The sequence below is a fragment of the Leptinotarsa decemlineata genome, unplaced genomic scaffold (assembly GCF_025532065.1).
Source record: "Leptinotarsa decemlineata unplaced genomic scaffold, Ldec_3_MD MMD2_tig00004204_RagTag_RagTag, whole genome shotgun sequence".
Lineage (NCBI taxonomy): Eukaryota > Metazoa > Arthropoda > Insecta > Coleoptera > Chrysomelidae > Leptinotarsa > Leptinotarsa decemlineata.
The window spans coordinates 637,434-649,389 of NW_027412603.1; the positions used below are offsets into that span (position 1 = coordinate 637,434).

Consider the following 11,956-nt stretch of genomic DNA (forward strand, 5'->3'; position numbering starts at 1 on the left):
TTCATCTACTCATTTCTACTCAGTCACACTTCGATTATTTTTGTGCAGTCAGGTTTTCAAATCTACAATTTCAAAGTCAAATCCGAAGTTTCCTGCTTAATGTCTAAAATTGATTTACACAACGCGATTTCTGTTGAGGCGTCCATGCCAAATAATTAGAATTTGAAAATCTACATTTGAAAATACAAACAGGAAACGGTTTAAAATATGTCTGTCGCACCCCTACGAACGACAACCCTCAGAAGTATAAACTTGTACTAGCTATAGATTAACGAGGTCTTACATTTTAACGTGTGATTCCGAACACTATATTGATATTTTCAACTTATAACATATTCAAATTTTTGTATCTAAGATAGTGCAGAGGTTAAAATTGCTTCGACAAGCTAAATGGAATAACGCACTGTTAGTAATTATATTATTATTATCCTAACTAGAACGGAAACAGTACATTTTCGTACTCGACACCGTTATCCGAAAAAGCTGATTTCGGGTAAGTAGTCGAATGTGGGAAAGTATGAGTTCAGATCAAGCATTTTTCTACAAGTGAATATGTTACGAAGCTCTGATAAAACTTTTATATGCGAAACAATTCCTGATCTAAATTGCTTGTATAGATATAGGGTGATGCACGCACACGAACGCTTGTACAAAAATATACAAAACAGGAACTTTTTCATAAAATTCTACATCTCTCAAAAAAATTTCCATTTCTATTATCGAATTTCTGCACCACGACAATCTAGTTAGAATCATGAAATGCAAGTGCAGCGTTGCCCGATTGTGGGCTGACCAACATGCTATCCATTGAAAGTGTTCGTATAAACCTGGGCTCACAAAGACACTATTCACATCAGGTGTATACAATTACACAGCCACGCCTCCTGGCGAAGTTTTGTGAAAGTAGGTGGTGTATCAGCTATGTGTATATGGTGTAATGGTCGGCCCAACCGAAAATTTGCTAAACGTCATTTCACATGATAACATGTCCAAAAAACACTATATACAGTGGGAAACGTTGGTGAGCCCGAAACCGGGACGACCGACGTTTCCGAGGGCTGACCAGAGTTCACATCGTATATTCTACGGGCTGACAAATGACCGTTTACATATATATATATATATATATATATATATATATATATATATATATATTAACTTCTGTTTCTATATATATATATATATATATATATATATATATATATATATATATATATATATATATATATATATATATATATATATATATATACATATATATACAGTGTCACCATTAAAGTGCGCACCACTTGGGAAACTTTTTTTTCGAAAACTTTCAATGAAGTTTAACTTCGGCACTTGTTTGTGCTTTAAATTTAACTTGAAATGATGCGGCCAACTGCGACCCACTGACGTTCAGTGTTTGTCAAATTCAACTTTTTTTTTAATTGAATAAGTGCATTTCTAGATCGAATTTAACAAAAAGTTACTTGAAAAAGTTGTGTCTACGGCAATTTTATATCCATATGCCAAATTTTATGCAACTAGGATTAAGTTAACGTTTTGCTTATTTTTGACAGATATCCCCTTTATTTTAAAAAATAAGTTCGGTTAATTGTCATTAATTCATGTATACATAACAAACTCATCATGGAGAAATTAAAAATTTGCTATAAAAATTTTAACATGACTGGTGCAAAGTTTCAATCACTTGGCTATTTTCTAAAACAAACCTTTGATTTCGAAAAAGCAGAGGCAACTAAAAAAAAATGCAAATAATTTCGATAGAATTATTATTATTAGTATAAATTTTAAACAACAATAATATAGAAAATACAAATGGGTACAAAAATTATTTATTGATCTAAATGAGGTTGTCAAACACTTATAGACTACATTTCAGTATGTCGTCCTTCACGTTCAATACAAATTATGGTCCTTCTACTGACATCTGTAACTGCATTTTTAATAAATCGACGATTTATATTTGCACAGCACTCGCGAATGGTATTTTCCAGATGTTGTATGTTAGTAAATGGTCTACTTCGGTACAATTTTTGTTTCAGGTAACCCCACAAGAAAAAGTCTAAAGGCATCAAGTCGGGTGATCTAGGTGGCCAATAATGTTCCCAGTTACGTCCAATAACTTTGCCTCTGAACATTTGTTGGAGGGACTGTTTTACAGCAACCGTGTGATGTATTGGTGTGCCATCAAGCTGATACCATAGGTCGTATTTGATATTTAAAGGCATATTATCTAAAACTTCACTAACCTCATTATTTGAAAGGTTGAGATAACCGACGGATGCTAAATTTTCCCTAAAGAAAAATGGCCCAATTATTTGGTCGTTAAGTATCCCACACCATACATTAGTTTTGAAGGAATACTGATCACCACATTCAACTGTGAAATTGGGATTTTCTTGGGCCCACCATCGGCAATTTTGAGAACTTACCGTTCCATTTGAAGAGAACTGACGTTTGTTCAAGAAAATAGCCAAGTGATTGAAACTTTGCACCAGTCATGATAACATTTTTATAGCACATTTTTAATTTCTTTCTAAAAATGTCCGTATAAGTAAAAATTTATCAGAAAAGTTAAAGTCCATGATGAGTTTGTTATGTATACATGAATTGATGACAATTAACCGAACTTATTTTTTAAAATAAAGGGGATATCTGTCAAAAATAAGCAAAACGTTAACTTTATCCTAGTTGCATAAAATTTTGCATATAGATATAAAATTGCCGTAGACACAACTTTTTCAAGTAACTTTTTGTTAAATTCGATCTAGAAATGCGTTTTCATTTTTTTTCAATAAAAAAGTTGAATTTGACAAACACTGAACGTCAGTGGGTCGCAGTTGGCCGCATTATTTCAAGTTAAATTTAAAGCACAAACAAGTGCCGAAGTTAAACTTCATTGAAACTTTTCGAAAAAAAAGTTTCCCATATGGTGTGCACTTTAATGGTGGTATATATATATATATATATATATATATATATATATATATATATATATATATATATATATATATATATATATATATATATATATATATATATATAGCAATGTAGGTTTTCACGGATGGTAGAATATGATGTGTTGTTCTTCCGGGTGTTCATCCGTTGTGTACTATTCGATAGTCGACGTTTCGCCATCATCTCAGATGGCATTATCAAGACGAGGTGTAACTGATGTTAGGTTCTTCTTGTGGTGTTTTTTATATGGTTTCGCTTGCGTAAGTTGTATGGATTTGTTACCTGTTTTCCTACCTGACGATTGTTGATGGCTTTTGGTAGTTCTCCTACCTGTTTTTCTACCTGAAGGTTGTTAATGGCTTCTGGCGGTTCTCCTACCTGCGATGGTTCATTATCAATTTGTGGTTGTCTTTGGTGGTTATTTTTAATTATTGTTTTCCAAATTCCGCAGTTTCCGCCTAACAGAACCAACAAACAGGGCAACAGAATTGGGGGAGACAACAAAGGCTCTGCGACAAAATGGCTACGGACCAAAGATCATTCAAAAGGCCATCGACAGACAAAGAAGAACCAAAAAAACATCCCCTAGATCGACAGAAGATTCTCCACACGACAGACAATCTGTGACACTACCTTATATCAAAGGTGTGACCGACAAAATCGGGAGAATACTAAGACGTAAAAACATTCGGACAACCTACAAACCGCACAAAACGATATCCAGTTGGCTGCCCAGACCGAAAGAGAGAATTTCCCTAGAAAACCAAGGAGTATATAGCATCACATGCGAGGACTGTGTTCAACAATATATCGGTCAGACTAACAGACGTATATCTGCCAGAACCCAGGAGCACAAAAACTCGATAAGAACAAAACAAACCTCCTCTGCCCTCTTTCAACACCATCTACAAACAGGTCACAAGATTAATTTTGAGTCCACAAAACAGATAGCACAGGTGCAAAACTCAAGAAATCGACAAATCAGGGAAGCTATCGAAATCGAAAAGCAAGGCCTCATCAACAAAAGGGATGACTCACTAAACATCCCAAGGATTTGGAAAACAATAATTAAAAACAACCACCAAAGACAACCACAAATTGATAATGAACCATCGCAGGTAGGAGAACCGCCAGAAGCCATTAACAACCCTCAGGTAGAAAAACAGGTAGGAGATGAACTACCAAAAGCCATCAACAACCGTCAGGTAGGAAAACAGGTAACAAATCCATACAACTTACGCAAGCGAAACCATATAAAAACACCACAAGAAGAACCTAACATCAGTTACACCTCTCGAAGCGAAGCAGTAACTCGTCTTGATAATGCCATCTGAGATGATGGCGAAACGTCGACTATCGAGTAGTACACAACGGATGAACACCCGGAAGAACAACACATCATATATATATATATATATATATATATATATATATTTGTGTATATATGTGTATCACATTGCACTCATTTATAGTCCTTGGGTTTATTCTTAGTTCTTATTTTTTAGGTTCAATTTTAATATGAATCTTAATCATAAGTATTTATGAACACCTGTGAGAAAAAATGTTTGTTCATTGGGTGCTGCTCGTTAGATAAATAAATGAATATACCAGAAATTTCACTTCACTGAAAAAAAAAAAAGAAATCATTTACATAAAACGTGTTTATTTCCATATGATATAAAAAATTCCATGGCAAATTTGGTGTCAATATTTTCAGAATTATTGTTGAAAAATGGATACCCGTTAAATTAGCATAAACTACAAATATTCATTCATAACTACATTTTATATGAGAATTCAAAATATATGCCAAACACTTGTATGATTTTCACTATAAAGGGTTTTACAAAAACAGCGACACGTGTTTCGTTATACAATAGCTTCCTCAAGCTTAAACTGAGAGTTACTTCTAAATTACAACCAGTAGGTAATAGGTTAGAGTATAAAATGGTTGTAATTTAGAAGTAACTCTCAGTTTATGCTTGAGGAAGCTATTGTATAGCGAAACACGTGTCGCGGTTTTTGTAAAAACCCTTTATAGTGAAAAATCATACAATAAACTGTATTGATTAGTTTTTTTATATGGATTCTCAAGTATCGGCCAGTTCTATTCAATTACTTGACACTCGTGTTGTTGGAGACGTTTGCAGACGATTTCAGCTGAATTTAGAATATCCCCAAGAACAATAATTCCTATTTAACATAAAATATCATCAGTTAAATAGTCTAGTGATCCAAAAGACTCATATATGGAAAGAGTTGTTGGCTAACAGTGTCAAATTATCTCAGAAAAAACAATGATTTTCTCGCCAACGTGTTGAATTTGATTAAATTCTTCTTCAGGGCTCGAAAACGAGATTTTCCATGTTAAAGTTATAACTAAACTTAAAAATCATCCAACGTTTGAGAAAAACATTGAAGCAAACAAATTATTAAGACCAACACTACACAATTCTAATCTTTTTTATTTCTCACACTTCTGATAATTTTTAAATTTAGAAGAATTTAAATTCAGAACATTGGCAAGAAATCAGTTGTTTTTCTCAGATAATTTGATCCTGTTACCCAATAAAACTTTTTAAATATAAAATATCATGATTTATGATAAAAACGTTACCCATAGGACCATAGGATCATATTTTTCATAAAACAAATAAAAAAACTAAATTCCACCTTCTGGACAAATTTCGAAGTATATGAGAAATAATTAAAAACAAATATAATTGATTCTAATAAGTTTTTCCAAATTTTGAAATCACTGTCAAATAAATATTAATAGCATTCATAAATAATATAGACTAACATAGAACCCACAAAATCATATTTTCGATGATGAAATGTTTGGAGAGTATTGAAAATCTGATCAATAAAAACCAATTTTTAACGAGCAATAATTATGACAGAAAAATATAGGGCATAACTAAGAATACCGGAAATACCCACAAAAAACCTATGTAAAACACGAAAAACCACATAATACAGATTCATTTACAGGTAAAATTGGAATTCAGTTGCTAAAATTGCGACACCAGAAGCTGAAAAAACCATAAAACCTAATTATAAACTACATTCATATGAGAAGACTGACAAACATCGATTCTTCTTCTTTTTTCTCCAAGTGGTATTCTTGATTCTCCTTTTACAGAACTCACAATGAGTTCAAAAATATGCATAATTAAAGGAGATTTTCGGAAGCAGTAGTTCAAGAAATTATCAACATCAGGTCGTCTTGTCAAATTTTCTGTGAGGTTGTAAACAAAAGTACCATTGAAACAATCAGATATGAGGAAGTCTGCAAAAGGCATATTAAATAATTGATTCAGACATTTAACATGTAATAAAACACTTTGGAATTGTGATGTTGTATGCATTAAAGCCCTATCAAATGATCTGTAATCTCTAAGTAATTGATTATTCATTTCGAAATAAGGCATAACCTGGCTCATAACTAGCAGAGCATCTTCAAAAGTAATGGCATTCAGGAAATCTTTAACATTCCAGTATGTACTTGGCAGAGTCCTTTTCTGACCCCACATTTCACGGATTCGGTAGAGGTATTGTCTGTTAAATGTTTGAACGGTGCGATGGAATCCTATTTTTGGGTCCAAATGACTGATGACTATCTTACATATTATCAAAGTATAAACTAGAGGCCATGATATTATTGACTTATTAATCATATATTTGAGAGTCAGGATAAATAAATGCCAGGATTCTGGAAAGGACGTAAGGGTATTCGTAATAAAACTGTTGTCAATATTAATTACCCTCAAAATTATTTGTTTTCTGGCGTCTTTATCCATCTTTTGCAATTCTCTAAAGCTAGGTAAATCATGCCTACAAACTGGCAGCACCTGTTCACCAACATTTTGGCCAATTCTTACTAGGCATACTAAATTCTCTTGCGAGCTAGTTAGAACTTTTTGAACTGCTGACATGATTTCAATACTTGGAGTATGACTATGTCCCAAACAGTCCAGTTCAACTTGTGGCTTGAAATTGTAATACTTATTCTGGGTAAGAATATCCAAAAATCTGGTAGGGTACAATGATTTTCTGAAATTCTCAATGAATGGAGCAGGAAAACTAGTCGTCAACTTTTCATAAGTATTATATGTCGAGTCTAGCTGATCTTCAAATTTATCGATATCTTCTGGATCTATTGGGTTATCCTGTAAATATTTCAAATATTTACTATTAACAAACGTATAACCATTAATAGCATTTTCTATTTCTCTGGACACAGACTGCTTTTCTGAATCATCAAAAGAGTTTATGATTTTCTCGATAGCACTTTCTTTAGTTTCCATTGTCAACCAAGTTATAAGAATTTCTATTCTTTCAATCATATTAATATTATTTTCATTTCCTTTACACAAATTCAATTTTGATAAACTCACCCCCTTCATAAAATCATTTCCTACTGCTGCAGATAAAAGAGGAAGATTTTCTTTCTTCATTCCTCCTACACAAGCAATAAATTTATCAATCTTATAAATCTCACATGGAATATACCTATAAGATATTTCCTTGTTAGTTTTCTGGTCTAATTTTGTAGATCTTATAACACTCATCTTCAAATTCAGAAATGGAATATAGGGTACATTGAATATAAAAAAATCTGAATCATTACTCATTACTGGACAATTTAGTACTTTTGCGATACTTGCAGTCTCTCTATCACCTTCAAAATCACATCTCACCATTTTAATATTGAGTTTTACAGCAATGTCCTCGAACGTTTCTCTTATGAATAATGGTGTAGACGTATTTTTATTTTGAGTTCTAGGATTCAGTACTGTCACTTTTTCTAGCCTGCTTTTGAAACGTTCTAGAATTGTATCCATTTTACGACTTTCGTAGCCTCCATCAAGTATTACATAGGGTGTCACTTTGCATTCAGAAAGCATTAGAAAAAACTTGTAGATTGTGTTTCCAAACTTGTCATAATCGCCTCCAAAACAAGCATTCTTGTGGAATGTATGTCTCAAGTAAAGTTGACAAAGCACAGCATCTCCATCAATTACAATATCTGTGTCATGTAATTCAAATCTTTCCATACAAAATTCTGACTTGTTCCTAACAAATGTTGTAAGACCTTTGATGCCCATTTCACCTTGTACAGTATTTTATATTTCCCAAAAAACCCAATGGTAGTAGCCCTATAAGAATGTTGATAATGAAAATAATAACCATTTTATTCAGTTACTTAAAAAAAATATCTCACAATTGTCAAACATGGGATATCCTTATAAGCCAAAAAGAGTTTTACTGGAATCCTTGTCTAATGCTGAATCACAGTATATTCTACTGTGGCTGAATGAGCTTCATTTACTATTACTGGTTTTAGTTAGTGAGTAGAAAATACACTGACATTAGGGTAGGTTATTGATGACTTCAAGTTATTTACTTTGCTCTTTTTACTGTGTAGTCATACTTATGCAATCTTTAATTACGTTGTCAAATCAAATTCTTATTTGGAGTATGATGTCTCCTCTTCTTTACCCTTTTCTTCAACTCCGTATATGTATAACATATGTCACTTAAGTCATATCATTGACGCATAGACCAGTATAGGCTGTTCACGTTAAGAAGAGAATGACGTCAGTTTTGGTAATTTTGTATATCCAACATAACAACGTTAAAATTTCCACTGAAATACATTCAACAGCAATGAAACTAGTAACATTTCATTTTGTAAATTGCTCAACTGATAGTAAAATTTCAGACGTTGCTGAATCGAAAAAAACTCGAAAACTGTCAGTCTTTCTTTTCTTTTCAGGACTGATCATTTCTTTTGATAAGACCTGCGTATATTCAATATGCCTAAAGCATTGTCGAAATAGTCTCAACAAATACTAAAAGTAAGTAAGGATAATAGCAATAAAACATATCAACAGTACAACAAAATTTAAAAGTTCGAAATAGTGCACATGTTGGCAACGTCGTAACTTGACAACTTATGACGTCATTTTCTTCTTAACGTGAACAACCTATAGCACCGTAATCGATAGTGTTTACTTTTATACGGTGTCAGTAGTATCGCTCATGTCTGTCAATTTTATTTTTTTTAGGACTACTGCGCATCCAGTAGATTTGTCACAAGTAGATTTCCGCCACGAGTAGATTTGTCAGCGTTTGACATTTCATACACTCCTCAGCAAGTGAATAATAGATATAAACTGTTCGACAGTAAAACAAATTTCATGGAAAATTAAATAGGTGTTTTGTAGTAATGTAGAATATTATGAAACGCTTTGAATTTTTTATTCAAACTGTTCCACGTTTTTACTCGCTCTCCGTCTGGACAAAATGCAATATATTTGCATACTGTGTAAATAATATAAAACGTATAAAAGCGTGTCGGAGAGTTTCTAACGAATGAAAAGAATTGGTTTGCGCGTCCAACCCAGCCGCTTTTCAGATACAACAACATTACAACACACTAACTTACTAACATACATGTTCGCAGGTGTTTATTCTCAACTGATTGACGAAAAATTCTTTTTGCTTTTTCACAATTACGACTACTACAAACAGATGCCAGATTTGCCTGCAGGTGGTCACTCTTTCCGTATCGAAACAAAATTCTGTCAGTTCGTTTTAGCTAGAATGTTTTGGTAACTTGATTCATGTTCTCTGAGGAACATTGCACAAGGTTTTTTTTGATATAATTCAATACCCATCATGGTACTAGAAAGGGTAGTAGTTAATCTGACAGGTGTTTGTCATAACAACCTACAAAGGGACTAGAAATTTGTGAAACATTGGTCAGCAACACCGCGAAAGATATCTAATTCTGGTGCCAGTCTATGATAATGATAATAATCAAAATTTTTATGATAACAATATACTATATTATTAATCAATAAAATACTTCTTAGGAAACTTAATCTATTCATCTTCTGATTTTCATGGAATTATTTTCCAGCAGCTCAACTGCATTAATAACCTTGCTCGACTTCATATCATCTCTAGAAACATGTGGATATATTATGGGTTTTCATTGATATTAACATTTTTGAACAAATTTTTATTCACATTCATTATTTTTATTATCGAATACATAAGTAAGACCGACACAATAGGCTTATGGTATGAGAAATAAGATACATATGTTTTTGAATGAAAATCAGAAAATATCTAAAAAAAACTGCTTTGATTGTTGTTCCATGTCTTGTGATAAGTTCATTTCTTTTATTATTCATTTGTAGTTCTAATTTATCTTGTAGGAAGTTTACCAAGAGTTGACCATCTTCGGACGTGAAATTAACATTGAAATCTCCTTCTAAATTTAGTGACAGCATATAATTGTTTTCTCCTGATTCTTCAGAGCCTACTCTACCGTAAAAGTGTTCTCGCACCTCTCTCTTGCGCCAACAGTAATATACGAAACGTAACTCTCTCTTTCTGTCTTCACGAACATCCGTTCGCCTTGCCCGATCACACTTTTGGTAATGCTCCCGTCATGTTTTTACTAGCTTATTTTCCAAGTCAAGCGCGCGTGAGGAAGTTTTACTTCAAACAGTTTCCCAAACTTTTTTTGAAATATTTAGATTTGAAAATAGGCTACAATTCTAATTTGGAATTAGACTAGTTCCATCCAATCGTTAACGTCACTCATGGTTACCTTATGAACAATTAGAAAAACTCATCGCAATTAAATTCATATCAATTATCAATAAAAATACAATTAATTCCAGTAATGAAGAAATATCAATAATAACAGAAAACTTATTTCAAATTTCTAGTCCCCATTTAACAATGGCAATGTTAACAATGCTTGGAAAACATCGAATATTTCAATTTTAACGAGTGAAACGCCCTCTGAAAAATTGAAATTAAGGGAAGTAACGATCTGTTCGTCCATCAAATACAGTCAGGAGTACGTCCTTGGTGGGTTTAAACATTCAGCGTTTTCAATTTTATATTATGGGTAAATTCAAGTTTTGAGTAAATTTAAGTAATTCCAAGCTGTTTTCACAGTTCAACTGGGGTTATTGTACTTGTTAAAATCAAAATAGTGTACATATACATATAGATGTTACATATAGATCACGCCATGCTCTATCTGAACTAATCAAAATTCTAAAGACAGTAATTTTTCATGAAATTTCAACGTTGACAATTCGTACAGCACTCCTCTATGTGAATATTGTGAATAGCATCAGATTAAGACAATTAGTTTGGGTTATAATAAAGAAAACGTATGTATTCTGAGTGTGAATCGAAAGTTTCAAATTACAATGTAGATATTGAGATTAAGATTTTCCCCTTCCAAACCAAAAGAGCCAAGTTTCAACTATAACGAGATGTCGAGAACGGTTACTACAAAGAATATGTTCCGTAAATCAACTTGGTTACTTTGGTTGGTTATTTCGTGTCCCGTAAATGTCATATTCCTGAAAAACTGGTAAATTTTTTCTGAAGTTTGGTTGATTATCTGTCACCGAAACGACTGATGATTACAGATCGGTGAGTCCCTCAGAGGGTGAGTCCGGTGATTTGATTGTCACTTGTCATTTTTTTATTTTTTGTGGCTGTTTGCTCTTTGAAAGTTTGAATTTAACCCTATTTTATAATTATTTTTCTGAAAGCATAATGGAAATTAATGTGATTTTTTTTCATTACATTTGTACGGGAGTGTTTCAGATATCTATAGTATTAAAAAACAAATGGAGGGGTTTATGTATTCATATTTTTTTAAAGCAGTTAACATCAGACGATATTGTTTCATTATTTCCCGATTCAGTATCATCAAATAAGGGAACATTTGCAAGATAATTACTGGAACCTTTGATGTAGATATTTGATTCTTGAAACCGAAATTAACTCTTCTTTTTTGTTTTCGGGTGTAATTGAATCTGCGTTGTAATAAAATAGGTTTCAATTTTCATTATTGTTTTCAGGAAGATCAAATTCTGTTTTGTGGGCACTGCAATGTCGAAATTGGAAAATTGTCAGTAGTGTCCGACCGAAACTAATTTTTACGATC

At 32.7% G+C, this 11,956-nt stretch overlaps 1 protein-coding gene across 3 annotated transcripts; it reads right to left on the minus strand.

Moving 5' to 3' along the window:
- Window positions 1-4,607: 4,607 nt before the first annotated feature.
- LOC111515621 (protein asteroid) lies at window positions 4,608-8,570 on the minus strand. 3 transcript variants are annotated; one of them, XM_074178612.1, is made up of 3 exons: window positions 8,189-8,570; window positions 7,665-8,123; window positions 4,608-7,133 (listed from the first exon to the last, which is right to left on the minus strand). In XM_074178612.1, exons 2-3 carry the CDS (start codon window positions 8,070-8,072, stop codon window positions 6,015-6,017), a joined length of 1,527 nt encoding a protein of 508 aa, XP_074034713.1. In that variant the 5' UTR covers window positions 8,073-8,123; window positions 8,189-8,570; the 3' UTR covers window positions 4,608-6,014. The 3 variants fall into 3 exon arrangements, with proteins under 3 accessions (XP_074034713.1, XP_074034712.1, XP_023027606.2); XM_074178611.1 differs by having other exon boundaries at window positions 7,362-8,123; XM_023171838.2 differs by having other exon boundaries at window positions 4,608-8,123; window positions 8,189-8,569.
- Between the last annotated feature and the right edge of the window lie 3,386 nt (window positions 8,571-11,956).

Bases quoted from the DNA above. Each gene is read 5' to 3' on its own strand.
- LOC111515621 (XM_023171838.2), bottom strand. From the start codon at position 8,072: ATGGGCATCAAAGGTCTTACAACATTTGTTAGGAACAAGTCAGAATTT.